The 15,297-nt window shown below is 48.2% G+C and overlaps 7 protein-coding genes across 7 annotated transcripts; 3 read left to right on the top strand and 4 right to left on the bottom strand.

The window, feature by feature from the left end:
• Positions 1 to 177: 177 nt before the first annotated feature.
• On the bottom strand, positions 178 to 2,796 carry N7447_005673 (peptide alpha-N-acetyltransferase complex A subunit NAT1; the record flags this gene model as incomplete). Its single annotated transcript, XM_057229935.1, has 3 exons — positions 178 to 632; positions 687 to 2,654; positions 2,715 to 2,796. The coding sequence occupies 3 exons, from the start codon at positions 2,794 to 2,796 to the stop codon at positions 178 to 180; spliced, it is 2,505 nt and encodes an 834-aa protein (XP_057085025.1).
• A 684-nt stretch (positions 2,797 to 3,480) lies between these two features.
• N7447_005672 (MIX23 family protein) lies at positions 3,481 to 4,118 on the bottom strand (the record flags this gene model as incomplete). Its single annotated transcript, XM_057229934.1, has 2 exons — positions 3,481 to 3,983; positions 4,046 to 4,118. The coding sequence occupies 2 exons, from the start codon at positions 4,116 to 4,118 to the stop codon at positions 3,481 to 3,483; spliced, it is 576 nt and encodes a 191-aa protein (XP_057085024.1).
• A 453-nt stretch (positions 4,119 to 4,571) lies between these two features.
• N7447_005671 (putative formamidopyrimidine-DNA glycosylase) lies at positions 4,572 to 5,742 on the top strand (the record flags this gene model as incomplete). The annotated part of the gene is made up of 2 exons (XM_057229933.1): positions 4,572 to 5,164; positions 5,223 to 5,742. 2 exons carry the CDS (start codon positions 4,572 to 4,574, stop codon positions 5,740 to 5,742), a joined length of 1,113 nt encoding a protein of 370 aa, XP_057085023.1.
• An 876-nt stretch (positions 5,743 to 6,618) lies between these two features.
• Positions 6,619 to 10,560, top strand: N7447_005670 (uncharacterized protein; the record flags this gene model as incomplete). Its single annotated transcript, XM_057229932.1, has 3 exons — positions 6,619 to 7,762; positions 8,015 to 8,626; positions 8,666 to 10,560. The coding sequence occupies 3 exons, from the start codon at positions 6,619 to 6,621 to the stop codon at positions 10,558 to 10,560; spliced, it is 3,651 nt and encodes a 1,216-aa protein (XP_057085022.1).
• Positions 10,561 to 10,956: 396 nt separating this feature from the next.
• Positions 10,957 to 12,048, bottom strand: N7447_005669 (Phospholipase/carboxylesterase/thioesterase; the record flags this gene model as incomplete). Its single annotated transcript, XM_057229931.1, has 1 exon — positions 10,957 to 12,048. The coding sequence occupies one exon, from the start codon at positions 12,046 to 12,048 to the stop codon at positions 10,957 to 10,959; it is 1,092 nt and encodes a 363-aa protein (XP_057085021.1).
• Positions 12,049 to 12,678: 630 nt separating this feature from the next.
• Positions 12,679 to 13,062, top strand: N7447_005668 (uncharacterized protein; the record flags this gene model as incomplete). The annotated part of the gene is made up of 1 exon (XM_057229930.1): positions 12,679 to 13,062. One exon carries the CDS (start codon positions 12,679 to 12,681, stop codon positions 13,060 to 13,062), a length of 384 nt encoding a protein of 127 aa, XP_057085020.1.
• Positions 13,063 to 13,861: 799 nt separating this feature from the next.
• N7447_005667 (uncharacterized protein) lies at positions 13,862 to 15,026 on the bottom strand (the record flags this gene model as incomplete). The annotated part of the gene is made up of 2 exons (XM_057229929.1): positions 13,862 to 14,770; positions 14,826 to 15,026. 2 exons carry the CDS (start codon positions 15,024 to 15,026, stop codon positions 13,862 to 13,864), a joined length of 1,110 nt encoding a protein of 369 aa, XP_057085019.1.
• Positions 15,027 to 15,297: the final 271 nt, after the last annotated feature.

Genomic DNA, 15,297 nt, shown 5'->3' with positions numbered 1-15,297 from the left:
ACTTGACATTGGCCAATACCAGAGTATATTTGCTCTCCCCGTGTCTTTCTCTATGTTTTAAACCCCCTTTTGTTGTCCCAACTCCTGCAACTCTGTTATATTGCTAGGCAGCTAGGCAACTTATGATCAAAGCGGGGATGGGGCTGGGAGTCCACACGGTCCTCGATTCGGATCAAATCAATTCAGCACAAAGACCGAAGACTCGGGCCACTTCTTGCTCGCCTTCTCGGCGTAAGCAGTCTTATCAGTGCCCCACTTGTTCAGAAGGTCCAAGGCGATGACAGCCTCGTCGATAGTGATATCGGGGGAATCGAGGGTAGCAAGCAGGTCTTGCTCGCGTTGCGACTTAGCTTCCGGGTTCAGGAGTTGACAACCAGACAGGCCGGCCTGCACATGTGCGACACTGCCCTTGTTAGCCGAGAGGTAAGACTCGTTCCACTCTTCGAGTTTCTGGGTCTTTGGAAGAAGCTTGTCAAATTCGGCATTGACACCCTCGGCAACCTTCTCGGGAAGAGGCTCGGCAAGGCTCTCGAGAGACTTGCGGAAGCGAAGCAATTGAAGGTGAAGAGTGGGGTTGGAAGGATCGATGGAATGGGCGGCCGCAAGGCACTTGACGGCAAGGAGGTGTTTGTCTATAATCGTATTAGCATGATGGCTCCGTCTTAGAATCTACCAAATTAACTCACTCTGTCTGGAGTAGACCTCAAAGCCAACGCACTGGGCTTCGATGTTCTGGGGGCTGCACTGAAGCAACGGCGTCAAGAACTTCATGGCATCCTTCAGAGGATCCTGAGTCTGGACTAGGGTGTTGCCCAAAGGATCGGCATCTTCCTTCTTAGTCTCTCCATCAGCACTCTTGGCGGTAGTGGCAGCTGCTTTCCTTGCTGCGCGCTTGTCAGACTCAATCTTTTCCAAGCGCTGCTGCTCCTTCTTGGCCTTCTTGAGAGCCTTCTTCCTCTGGTTCTCATCGGTAGAATCGATTCCATTGCTGCCGCTGGGCATCGGACCGTGCACGAGATCCGGCTGGTCGTGGAGAAGTAGGTAGGTCTTGACGGCTCCGAGAGCCATTCTTGTGTAGAAGGGGTGCTCACGCAGGCGGTCTTCCCAGCGCACCATGTCCACGTAGGCCCTGATCATTCCCTTGCGGAGAGAGAAGCCGTGGAAGTCGAACTGATCCTCTTGCCAGGTGTCAAAGATGTTATAAACCGAGTGGAAGCGCTTCAAGGCAAGACCAATCTTCTTCTGTCGGAGGAACGCCTCGGCATCCTCAGTCAAGAACCAAGTGCACTGCATCTCGTGGAGATCACCCAATGTGCCACCGACAGTCTCGTTGCGAGTGAACTTGCTCATAAGTTCCAGACCCTTCTCGTTATCGTTGTTTCGGAGCACGTATTTGGCTGCCTTGGTGTTGATATGGCGATCCTTCTCATCTAGCATTCGAGCCTTCTCCATCTCTTCTGCTGCCTTCTCTGGGTTTCCGTAGTGCTTCCAGATCCGTGCCTTGGACATCTGATATTCCACAGCCTTTGGTGACAGTTCAATAGCCTTCTCAACGTTCTCCATAGCCTTGGGGAGGTTGCGGCTGAGGTGATAGTTGTAGTGTTGAGCCAGGAAGTAGTATGTGCACGACAGGAACTCGTTGTTGTCCCCGTTCGACTCCGCGGGGCCGTTTGATACCTTCTCGGAGAGATATCCCTCGACCAATTCTTGTACCACGTCACGCTTGGCCGGGTCGATGTAAAGCTGCTTGATGTTCACGAATAACGAAGGAACACCCTTCTTCAGTCCGCGCAGCAGATAGGCATCAGCAGCCTGCTTGAAATCCTCTCCTTCTAAGAAATCGAGAGGAATGCGACGAGCAGCATCACAGCGGGGATTTTTCTCCACCCACCCATCGTATAGAGCCTTCAATGCCTTGTGGTCACTTTCGGGGATACCCTTTGCCTTGATCAAGCCATTGTAGTAGATCGAGTTGTCTGGGTTGCGCTCTAGGAGAGCTGCATATGCGGCCTCCGCATCGGCCTTGCGGTCCAGTCGCAAAAGATAATCTGCCTTCATCTCCATGACTGCGAGCACATCAAGGCATCGGTACCCAACAGCCTCGAGGTGCTCTAGAGCTCTCTCGAGGTTTCCAGTCTCCGCAATGATAGTGTTCTTGTACAAGATGGCCTCCGAGTTCTCCATATCGGCGACATGTGGTATGGCACCCTTCAATGTGTCTTCGTAGGTAGTCAGAACCTTCTCGGCCTCTGCCAAATCTCCGGCCAAGTGATGAGCGATCGCGAGCGCCGTCCAGTTCTGGCGGAAGCCTGGACGGGTCTGCAGCATCGCACTGCGGCTCCGAATGTATCCCTGGTAATCCCGCATCTGCATCTGGAGCAGGGCCAGATCGCGCTGAATAGGTTGCGATTCAGGCTCGAGGCGCAGAGCAAATCGGTATGCTTTGATTGCCTCCTCGTAGTTCTTCTCCTGGCGCAATAGCAACCCATACACGTGCCAGGTGATATGCGACTTCATATCATTCTGGAGAGCCTTCTTGGCGAGCGCAAAGGCATCCTCCAATTGCCCTATCTGGCTCATATTCAAAGCCTTCATGGCCTGCGTGTCGCCATGTTTGGGGTTTTTGCGAAGAACCTGGTCTGCTATCTTGATGCCTGTGAAGTAAAACGTGGTTAGACAGGCCTAGGTAGTTCAAGGTCACTTCAGAGGCCAACCTTTCTTGTACTGTTTCATCTCAAAGTGGTGAACCACTTGACGAAACAAGGAATGGTCCTTGGTGCTCAATGTTTCCGGCATTGTGGGCGATGCTGACGTCGAGGGACCTGACTTGTGCGAGTGAGGAATCGATGTGTGCGGGGGACGACTTCTCCGAGTCCGATCTTGGCAGAGCTAATAGGCCGATAAGATAGTGTGCACCCATCCAACTTCTTCAGGAGACAACAGGTAAGTGAACTAAAATTATGAGTTTTAGACAAGGCTAAAATACATCAATTTTATTGACACTAGATTTATACTCAAGTATATTTTTTTATCAAGGCGGTATAGAGTGTGAAATGCATATCTCGTGATGCACACGTGGTTTGTTGTGTACATGTAAGGTAACTTCAATGTTCTTTTCAGTGACTTAAGACGATAGCAAAAAGGTAAGACATTCTTTTCTATATGCTGAACTTGAAAGTATTGCTCATTACTCTTGAAAATCTTAAGTTCTTCCATTATCTATGGCATAGGTCAAGTGCTTCTCTTAGGTATGTGGTTTCTCTGGGCTATTCATCATACCATTATCTCCCTTTCTCCGAAACTAATCTGCTCTATTGCAAGCAAAGCAAGAATATAAAAAAAAAGCGGCAAAGCTCACAGCAAAGATCATGTCAGGGCTGTTCAAACATATACAATTTGGGGTGGAGCCTCCCCGGTTCTAGAAAAGAGTTGAGTTATACAGTAATTCTAGTGTACTGCAGAATGCCCCTGTCAAAGGACTTATTTCTGATGCGAATGGCGCCAGCTATTGAGAGCTTCTTCCCAAGTAGAAGAGACACTGCATTTTTCTGACACCATACCCCACGTTCGGGCCCGAATGATTTCTTCAATGGTACGCTCATTGCGAATCAAATTGGCCAATGACTCAGTCCGTGCTTCACGTGGGAAGAAGCGAGCAGAGTACGGGTCCAAACGTTCATCGACTTCTCGCTCCCGGTCTCGGGCAGATTCTGTTTGCCGAAGAATCAAGTCAGGATCGTCGGGATCCGGACTGGTAGCCACACCAGCGCAGTAAGTGAGAACGTCTGATCTCGTTTGCCATGACGGAAATAACACATTATCTTTGAAGCTCTGGCAGTCTGCGGGGTTGATCTGAGATCTAGACTCAGCTCGTCGCACCGCTGTTGATGATGGGTCAAATCCTTCCCGGGCTGGTGTAATCAACGCGTTCAAGTTCTGTGTGATCGAGTCATCGATGGTAGATCTGGAGAGTCGGAGAAAGTCTGAAAAAAAAAATAGGCAAGTCAATAAAAGCTGTTATCAAGACGTCAAATTTCAAACGAACCTCTTAGTAGTCTCTCGTCAAAACAGAACCGAGGAGTCAGCGCCGGAGCAGCTGTGGATGAGGCCTGTAACATCCTCCCACGAATTTCCTCCCCAGCTTCTCGATTCGATTTGATCCAAAACCACTCCAGTTTGTAGTGAGAAAGTGTCTAACTTTATTGATGGAGGTCGTGCAACGGGGTTGAACAGCGCAGCGTTAATGGTGTTATGCTGAAGTATATTGCACTGAAACCCAGTATGGTCTGCTATGAGTAGGGGTAACGAACTGATAGTTGTTGGTAACACTCATGGAAACTCCGAGCAAGCTCTCCGTGGGCCATTGTCGTCATGCCGTAATCAGCTTTAAAGCTCCGGGCTGTTTTGGGACTAGCGCATTCAATATGTTCACGTGACATCGCGTACTCGCGTTTTAGGAGCTTCGCGTCCCTGCTTATGCCAGATCGTCTTTCGGAGAAGAAGCATTTGTATATATCCTCGAATTCATTACTGCATGTTTTAAACATTCATACTTGAAATATCATACCAACATGCCTGAGCTAGCAGAGATCCACCGCATTGTGCATTTTATTCGTGAGCACCTGGTTGGGAAAACGCTGGCCAAAGTACAAGCACAACATGACGATATCATATTTGGGAAAGTTGGCACCAGTGCTGCCGAATTTCAAAAGGCAATGCAAGGGAAGAAAGTTGTGGGAGCAGGCCAACAAGGGAAATATTTCTGGATCACAATGTCTTCACCACCACACGCTGTGATGCACTTTGGGATGGCTGGTTGGTTGAAGATCAAGGATGCCGACACGTACTACTATCGAACCGACAAGCCTGCGGATCAGGAGTGGCCTCCTAAATATTGGAAATTTCTGCTGGAGACAAGTGACGAGCCGAAAACAGAGGCAGCATTTGTGGATGCCCGCAGGCTTGGTCGCATTAGACTGGTGGATTGTCCCGCTGATGAGATCCGAAATCATACTCCACTCAAGGAAAATGGGCCTGATCCAGTCACCGATAAAGACACTGTGAATGAAGCGTGGTTGACAGAGAAGCTGGGAAAGAAGAAAGTGCCGATCAAGGCTCTTCTGCTCGATCAGGCGAATATCAGTGGAATCGGAAATTGGATGGGGTACGTCTTCCATGTTAATCGTAACCCATGAAATATACAGAAGCTGATTATTTCTTAGCGATGAGATTCTCTATCATGCCAAGGTACACCCAGAACAATACAGCAACACTTTGAATGCCGATCAGATCAAGGCGTTACACTCTGCTATTCATTATGTCTGCTCCACATCTATTGGTGTACTGGCAGACTCGGAGAAATTTCCCGAGCACTGGCTTTTCAAGCACCGGTGGGGCAAGGGGAAGAAGAACCAGCCCGCCGCCCTACCCAATGGGGATAAGATCACATTCCTTACTGTTGGAGGTCGAACAAGTGCCGTTGTTCCAGCTGTCCAGAAGAAGACTGGTCCTGTCGCCAATTCCATTGGCGAAGACGTTGCAAAATCCACACCAGCTAATTCGAAACGGAAGCGTGCAGCCCTAAAGAAAGAAAGTGACTCCGAAGCGGAAGAGACAATAGAGACAAAGAAGCGAGAGGCCCCAAGACAGAAGAAACCCGCTGTAAAGAGTGAGTACTTCGAAGAGGAAAAGGCAAAGCCCGCTGCTGTTGCGAGAAGACGATCTACCCGTACATCCAAGTGAGGTGTATATGAAACTCGGTTGCTAGCGAATGCATTTGAATCTAGAATAGTTCTGTATTTTCTATTGTCAGCAGTCTCCTAAAATGAAACAGACTTGACTTGAGTAAAACGCAATATTATATCACAGACTAGCCCCACCTACATGGGATCGATCCAGTATCTCTTTAGTAACTTACAGCTAATGAATTCAGACAACTCTTTGCAAGGGGGAAAAATAGAGGCAGTATATGAGAAAAACCATAGACTAATCATACATGAACAAGTCATTTTGCACATTTTAAGCAGTTTTTACCGGCTAATTATTCTTATCCTATAACTATAGCACTAAAAAGGGAAGAAAGATCTATTAATATATATATACAGTTGTTCTCGAAATCGGCTTGACTAATACATACTGAGAAACTCTTTCCTGGTTCCACCGCCAAGACCTTAGAGCAGATCATTATTGAGCGGGCCGCTCTACTTCAAGGGTACATAGTAGTAATTCGACTTGTCAAGTTATAGTACGGAGATACGTAATATTACACCACACGCACGAAAACCCTACGGAGTGGCAAAAATTTGCAACTATTCAGCAATGCCAGAGCTGCGCTAACTTCTTCTAGAGTATTCTTTCAATAAAGACTAGAAAGAAAAGGAAATATGTAAAGAAGCTGCATCAACATCGACTACGCCTCCACAAGAGACTAAGAGTACGTGCGCACAACTGACAAACTGGGTGCGTGCCTCAGCTGAACCCCGCCTTCTCCTGACAAGATCCCGACATAATCCACACGACCCCCGCTTTAATTCTTTCACCTATGTTCCAAACACATTAAACACATTGACAAGTCAAAGATCATAACGCACGATCCGGTCGTACTGGAGTCGGTCCACTATGGATACTAGGACCCGATCCCACGACGATTATACGGTTGGATGGATATGCGCCTTGCCGGTGGAGACGGCGGCTGCAAAGCTGATGCTGGACAACATACACCCGCTTTTGCCTCGCCTGCCGATGGACCAAAATGCTTACATTTTTGGAAGCATCGGGGAACACAATATCGTTATTGCTACTTTACCGACTGGCGCATATGGAAGTACATCAGCCGCAACAGTTGGGATGCAGTTACTCTCTAGTTTCCACGCGATCCGCTTCGGTTTGATGGTTGGTATCGGCGGCGGAGTACCAAGCAGCAATGCAGACATTCGACTTGGGGATATTGTAGTGAGCCAACCAACGGACACCTCTGGAGGCGTGATCCAGTACGATTTGGGTAAAGCGCTCAGCGGCGGCCAATTCAAGCGAACCGGAATGCTTAATCGGCCTCCTAAGGTTATGTTGACCGCTCTCGCGACTCTCCAAGCACATCACCTCACAGAAGATAGCCGGATCGTGGAATTTGTTTCCAATCTGCAAGCCAAATTAGCGCTCCACAAAGCTGCCAAGTTCACGCGACCGACACAAGAGGACTCTCTATTCCAGGCAGGGTATGACCATGTAGCATCCGATACGTGTATGGATTGCGACCGATCCAAACTCTTTTCACGACCCTCACGAGAGCACCAAGAACCAGTCATCCACTACGGACCCGTAGGATCTGCAAATCAAGTGGTGAAAGATGGCTTGCACCGAGATCAGCTGGCTCAGGACCTAGGGTTGTATTGTGTGGAGATGGAAGCGGCTGGACTCATGAATGACTTTCCATGCCTCGTCATTCGGGGGATCTGTGACTACGCTGACTCCCACAAGAATAAAGAATGGCAAGGATATGCGGCAGCCGTGGCGGCGGCCTATGCGAAGGAGCTTCTCTTGGTCGTTCCAGTCGATCAAGTTCAGAGTGCCCCAATAGCACGTGACACTCTAGCAGACTATAGTGAGAGACAAGAGATGAAATCTCCTAAAAGCTTGACCACGGAGGAGCATTCAACCTTGACATTCAACAGCGGTGGAGGGTCCCAGACCAACAACGTGAATAGCGGCATTGGTCAGCAAATCAACAACAATGCTCATGTTGGAACTCAATATATCCAGTCCGGTAAGGAGCAGGTGCCATCTAGCACATCTCATCAATAGCACTATACCCAAAGCAGAGTTTGCACGATCCAGTGCGAACGGAGTCAACAATGTCTCTACTTCAATGATTTCTTACATCTCACCAAATCATCCTTTACTATTTCTTAGCTCCAATACAAAATGCGGATATCCTTCAAAAGTCTCGGTTTTCTCTTTTAAAGCCCATATTGCCACCCAAACCTACTCCGGATTTCAAGCTAATTATTATTAATAGTCACCCTCAGGCAGAAAGAAGACTTTAGCTTTCGCAGACCCGTCGGCGTCTATCTCGGTCAGGCGCCCTACATCGCCTCTGAACTCTTCGTCGGTCGTGGCTACGAACTTGATGAGATCTCAAGAATTCTACACCCTGATCACAAGGCTCAAAGGCAACGGCGCATAGTCCTCGGTGGTATGGGTGGTATTGGCAAGACCCAGCTTGCCATCGCCTACGCAGAGTCTGGCCGTGGATCTTATGACTCGGTATTCTGGCTTAATGCAGTATCTGAGGCCGCATTGAAAGACAGTTTCCGATCGATAGCAAGCCTTATCTTCGACATCGAGGAGCCTGGAGTATCAGAGGATAAAGAGATTGTGAGACGCATACATCAATGGCTCTGTACTCCCAAAAATACTGGATGGTTATTGATCTTTGATAACTACGATGACCCCGCCCAGTTTCGGATTGAAGACTTCTACCCCTTTGCTTCTCATGGGGCTATTATGGTCACCACTCGTCGACTAGATCTCGTTGCTGGCGCCCCTCTCGACATAAAGCCTTTTCAGAATATTGAAGATAGCCTCGCAATCCTCCAAACCCGATCAAAACGAGATAATGTTCAATCAGGTATGGTACATCCAAACAAATTTAGGACCCACTAACTAGTACCGCTAGATCCTCATGCAAAGCGCCTTGCAGAGCGACTTGCAGGTCTTCCTCTTGCTTTAGCCACCGCCGGGACATATCTTCAACGTAGTACCTTTACTTTCGAACGCTACCTTCAAGAGTATGAGAAACGTTGGAACATTAGCCCTCGCCAACCCCTACAGCTCCAGGAGTATCAGGAGCGTACACTCTACACAACCTGGGATCTGTCATACTCTCGCCTAGAAAAGGGAGATCCGGACGCGGCGAAATTACTAAAACTACTCGCTTACTTCGGTAACCAGAGACTTTGGTATGAGCTTTTTCGTGCCGGACTCACCGATAGGTCTCCCGAATGGCTTCGTGAAGTGGTCACAGATGACGTAGATTTCAACGACGTGATGGGAGTCTTGGTCGGATACTATTTCCTGGACGTTCACCAGACGTCAGATTCATGGAGCATGCATAACTGCGTGCACGACTGGACATTAGCAGCACTCAATAAGGAAATCGACGCAACGTATTATTGGTATGCCTTTGACTGCATTTCTGCGCCTATAAACGATAAAGATATGAATGATTTTGCAAAGCTTTCTTACTCTCCATTGGCTGCTCATGCCACGCGGTTAGTGCAACAGCGGCTGTGCCAGAACGATGATATATATAACATTACGCCTAATCGACTCGACCAAGCTTCGCTGATTGCTAACCTACTTCGACTCCAAGTACTTCTTTTTGCTGGCGAGCAGATGTACCAGCGGGCACTAGCTGGGAAGGAGAAAGCGCTCGGACCGGACCACACATCGACGCTCGACACTGTCCACAATCTCGGGATTCTATATCGGAACCAAGGCAAGCTGGACCAGGCGGAGCAGATATACCTGCAGGCGCTAGCTGGGAGGGAGAAAGCGCTCGGACCGGACCATACGTTAACACTCGAGACTGTCCACAATCTCGGGCATTTATATCGGGATCAAGGAAAGCTAGACCAGGCGGAACAGATGTACCAGCAGGCGCTAGCTGGGAGGGAGAAAGCGCTCGGACTGGACCATACGTCGACACTTGAGACTATCAATAATATCGGGATTCTATACTGGAACCAAGGCAAGCTAGACCAGGCAGAGCAGATGTACCAGCGGGCTCTGGCTGGGAAGGAGAAAGCGCTCGGACCGGACCACACGTCGACGCTTAGCACGGTTAACAATCTCGGGGTTTTATATCGGGACCAAGGAAAGTTGGACCAGGCGGAGCAGATGTACCAACAGGCGCTAACTGGGAGGGAGAAAGCGCTTGGACCGGACCATACGTCGACGCTTGAGACTGCCAACAATATTGGGATTTTATACTGGAATCAAGGCAAGCTAGACCAGGCAGAGCAGATGTACCAGCGGGCTCTGGCTGGGAAGGAGAAAGCGCTCGGACTGGACCACACATCGACACTTAGCACGGTCAACAATCTCGGGGTTTTATATCGGGGCCAAGGCAAGCTAGGCCAGGCGGAGCAGCTATACCAGCGGGCGTTAGCTGGGAAGGAGAAAGCACTCGGACCAGACCACACGTCGACGCTTGAGACTGTCAACAATCTTGGGGTTTTATATCGGGACCAAGGCAAGCTGGACCAGGCGGAGCAGATGTACCAGCGGGCGCTAGCTGGGAGGGAGAAAGCGCTCGGACCGGACCACACGTCGACGCTTGAGACTGTCAACAATCTTGGGGTTTTATATCGGGACCAAGGAAAGTTGGACCAGGCGGAGCAGATGTACCAGCAGGCGCTAGCTGGGAGGGAGAAAGCGCTCGGACCGGACCACACGTCGACGCTTGAGACTGTCAACAATCTTGGGGTTTTATATCGGGACCAAGGCAAGCTGGACCAGGCGGAGCAGATGTACCAGCGGGCGGGGCTACGGAAGGAGTAGATGAATAGCGCTACTTGCTTCTCTAAATGACGATCTTAATTCAATATCTTGCACACTCGCGCTGTCCTCCCTAGAATTGTTTAACTCTATTCTTGACCTCAAAGACAGATAGGCGGCAAGTCTTTGATTCAGCACCATTCTACCCGACGTAATAGCCAGTTACTTCCTTTCGAAATCGGTTTATCATTCGTCATAATACACGGGGACGGCTCTCAGAAATGATGACTGGCTTGTGCTGCACAGGCGGAGTACTAGTCAAGGCAATTTCGAGAACCACTTGTATATAGAAAAAAACTATTGGAAAGACTACTGAAAAGGCTTAACAAGGCTGCATGAGCGGCTAATCATTCTTGTCTACGTAAATTAAACAAGTAGTAGTGATCGGGGTTTACCATTTTACTCGCGTTCATCCTGGGATGGCAGCTGTTTCACTGGCAGGTCGGCTCTATCCTGAAGAAATCTCAAGATATCCTCAATCTCGTCCTCCACACGATACCAATGTCCCAGTCCCTCATATGCCTTCCAAGTCACATCCATCCCAAAACCGGCTGAAAGAACATGAGACATCTTTCTGCCTAGTTCCACAGAAACCTTTGGGTCTTCGGAGCCGTGGCCAACAAAGACAGGCATCTGAAGATGCTGGAAGCTTAATTGTGGTTGCGGCTGCTCTGTTGAGCTCATTGGAAGATCAAGAATATCCCGAACATGGCTGATGGCGTGGAAAAGCATTGAGGCTTCTTCCTCGTCGTCGGCAAAGGGATTGAAATCATCATGCGAAGGGCTGCTTCTTTTGAATAGATCGTCATCCAAGTCAGATATCGAAAAAGCATCTGGCTCTGCGTCTGACTCATCACTGTTGGACTGTTGCCTAGCCGCGTCTTTAACTTCATCTTCATCTTCTGAGTCCGAGTCTGAGGTATCATCGTATCGAGTTTCCTTGCCGTCTTTAGTCGACGCAGGAATGTCATCGCATCGGAGAATTTTGTGCAATTGCTGCTCAAAGGGCAGCCATCCACTCATCCCAACAAATGCTCCAATAGTACTTGTTTCACTGGCGTCGAGCCAGCCACCCAGCAGGGTGAATACACCTGCAGCACAGCCTTGACTTAGTCCCCATAGGATGAGCTTTCGATGGCCACCCACACCCAAGATGCGAACCTCTTCGCTAATTAAACCACGAATAAATTGAGCAGTCTCACAGAGACCTTCGACTTGTAAGTCTGTTCTCTCTCCCGGATCCTCAATTGAGTAGTTGTCAAACCATTGATTGATGGCCATCTTTTTGAACCTCGTTGCCCGCCGCTTACTTGCAGTTGGAAAGACAAATTTCACCGTGGGAAGTCGAGCTTGCAGGTTCGCATCGGCAAGAAGTACATGTCCGAAGCGTTTAGCATTACTGCCTTTTCCATGGAGCGAAATAATAGTGTGTGTATGCTCTTCACCCAACGGTGGGATGACTAGGGGGGCGGGGTACGCATTTCGTGGCATTTTGGACCTTGGAGAGACAGAGAAGGTGAGAATTTGGAAGGACAAATTAACGCACAGTGCTAGTAATTTTCAAACTTCTGTTTCTAAATGCCAAGGATCAGTGAAATTTCATTGTTGCTATTTTCTATATTTTGATATTACGAATATCCATGCAGGCCCAGGGGGTAGTCGAACAGACAATAAGCGTAATGACTATACTCACTTCAATCCTAGATAATGGGCTTTATACCGACCGCATAGTTATTGGAGACAGCGAAACATACCTATATATATATATATATATATCAACACAGTTATTAACGCTTATACTTATCTCAATCCCAGACAATGAGCTTTATATCGCATAGTTCTATTATTCGCCCACAAAGAGTATTTGTCTGTCATTGTATGCGAATCAACCAGAAGACAAATATAAAAGTGCCTAGACGGCCCCGGCCGTTAAAATATATCAGTCCCAAGTCTCATTCGAATCCCAATCAACAAGGCTACCATCGAATAATTACAATCCCACTTTCCAAAGAAGCTCGATTCTTTTTGACAACCCAGGCTATCTATTCGTTGAAGATAGCTGAGCCATGGGACGTCTATGTTGCATTCTGCCAACGGAGAGGTAAGTACCCTTTGCATTGGATGCTTTTACTTGCTAACCCTGGATCGCTGCATTGTACATGGTACCACGTCGTCGGAGGTCCGACACAGAATCGGGGCTACGATCGCAAGATTGAAGCTGGGAAGAGAATCGACAGTTTCGGTATATCGAAGAAGCAATACATCGGCCAAATTTCCGCACGCGATATCAACAAGGTCAAATCAGCGGTAGTAGCAGTCCCTGTTCAGGAGTGTCAACGCTGGACGGTAGAAGTGCTTGCCGGGCTTGAGCGCAAATCCTTGATTCCTCTTGGCACCAGCAATGATTATTATAATCAGATGGAGGAGCCTTCTCCTATTAGAGAAATCAAGGATGACTGGCTCTTGCTCTCCGGAACCTTTGAAAAGGAACTGATCATTGAGTAAACTAGTAGCGGCCAGGTGCAACAGACCAGCAGGTGTTTGGGAGTGAGGATGAGAATTTCCTGATAATTGGAAATTCTGAAGGTGTGTTGCCTATTCCCTTTGCCGTTGCTCTTAGCGTTTCTGCAAATGTGAATCCATCGCTTGTTTTATTTTGACATGTTTCTCCATCACTTGCTCAGTCTTGTCCAAATTTTATTTGCATTTTATAGTTCCGCTTTTTTGACAACACAAGTTTATTTTTACATTGATGTCAAGTAATTCATAGAAAATGTAGATGTATATTCTCATTAACACCATCACATGTCTCTCATATATAGTGCGGGTGGTCAAGGACGAGTAAGGGAGGCGCCTGTCCGCGTTCCGGTATAGTAACAGCGGTTTTGGTGAATTCATCCGAAGGGGACTGGTTCATGATGCCAATTGGTGAAGAGTGGCAAGGAAAGAATCAGCGATAATGACGGATGAAAATAATGGGTAATAGTTGTTATAAGAGTGAGAAATGGTAGTTAGGTTAAACCCATCTGAGAGCAATGGCGGACAGAAGTGCATGTCAAAAAGAACGCCTATAAACCTTTTCAGATGGTGTATCGGGGCAAGTAGAACAGACTAATTTATTATCAAATGGAACTACGAGAAATATAGCTATCTACACCGTGAGGTCTGACCCTTTCACCAGGCCGCTTTTTCAACACGCAACTTGATTTAACGATTCTACTGTAATTTGCGCCTTCCTCAAAAGTCCCAAGCCTCCCCCATGTGGGAAACTCCAATGAAGAGAGATGAAATTGTCTTGGAAGACTTATCCCATGTTCAAATCATCCAATGTCGCTTTGAAGATTGCGAGATTGTTCTCATGGGGCGCATCTTTAATTACAAAATGAATCTGCTCAAACCACCCCTTGAACTCTCTTTTCATGAGAACCTCTTTCCAGCAATCGGCCACCACCTGGGGGGGATGGTGAAAGGCTCCACAGCCAAGGGCACCAAGGACCAAGCGGCGGTGATTGTTGAGTGCTGCCGTACGTAGAATCAATCGCATCTTGCCTTTCATGAGATATCGTTGCCCCGGGTCCCTGTAGCTGGATTTGTCGGCGGTCAGCTTAGGCTTATCTCGCGCTGCCATGCTGATAACACTAACGGCAGGGTTCAAGTGTAGGTCATCGTCCGCCGACATGAAGCTATACCCTTGTTCCACCCTCTCTCGGAAAACGATCACTTTGGGCGAATAGAGACACTCCAGATCTGTCATTGGGTAGAAGCGGGGTTGGAGAGACCCAATGAGTGTGCTTCGATAGCAAAGCTGTTCCTCCTGAGCTCGAGCACCACTAAGCCAGCCCCCACCGGGGCGAAAAGCATTGGCAAAGTTAAGAACACATACTGGCATGTGATCGCTGGTGTTGCCAGCATATTGCATGTTGAGAGCCTGATCATATGTGTCTCCCGGCATGACCTTTACCACAGTGGTGAGGTTTGGAAACTCCACGAAATCAGGATCCAGGGAAGGAGCGTTCCATTTGCTCGCCACATAACTCAACCGAGTTCCCTCCAATTCCGTTTTAAACAAAATTTCCATCACGGCTTTCTGTGTTGTTTCGATCACCTTCTGCATCGTAGAGGGCGATGAAGCCTTGGTGACTCCATCACCCTGGCTTCCAAGAGCAGCAGAGCGTCGCTTCTTAGGCAGTGGAGGAGGGTTTTTACCGGGATGCTTTTTTTTTAACCTCAGGTGCCCGGCGAAGATCAGTCTTCCTAACTTCACTCACCCCATCAAGACCATCTATTTGGTTACCGTTGGAGCCGGATGAGAATTTCTCGTAAATGGTACTCATCATTCTAGTGAGGCCACCACTGCTGCGGCTGTTGCTGCTTGTGGCGGGTGATTGGTTCGCGTACTGGGAGCCTAGTGATTGTTTGGAATGTGTCGATGCAGAGGTATCGGACTGGACAAGCTTCTTTTTTGGCATGGCTTTCTTTTTGTATTGAATGTAGTAAATACACAGAAGAAACAGTAGAGAAGTTGCTAATTTGATGAAGACGAGGGTTCTGGAGACTTTTTATGGCCCATGTTTACTCACCAATTGACTACATATAAGACAATAAAGTTAACTGCATACGTCTTGGAAGGGTAAGAGAGAACAAAGACTCGAGACTCGAACTGTGGGAAGTCGGAGTTGAAAGAAACTCATCTAGGTCACGTGCATAGTTCTGATCCGACCAATCAGAGAAATTTTAGCC

The sequence above is a fragment of the Penicillium robsamsonii genome, assembly GCF_028829455.1.
Source record: "Penicillium robsamsonii strain IBT 29466 chromosome Unknown utg000003l_segment0_segment0, whole genome shotgun sequence".
Classification (NCBI taxonomy): Eukaryota; Fungi; Ascomycota; class Eurotiomycetes; order Eurotiales; family Aspergillaceae; genus Penicillium; species Penicillium robsamsonii.
Note: the sequence above shows the minus strand (reverse complement) of the source record. Positions and strands in the feature narration are given on the sequence as shown.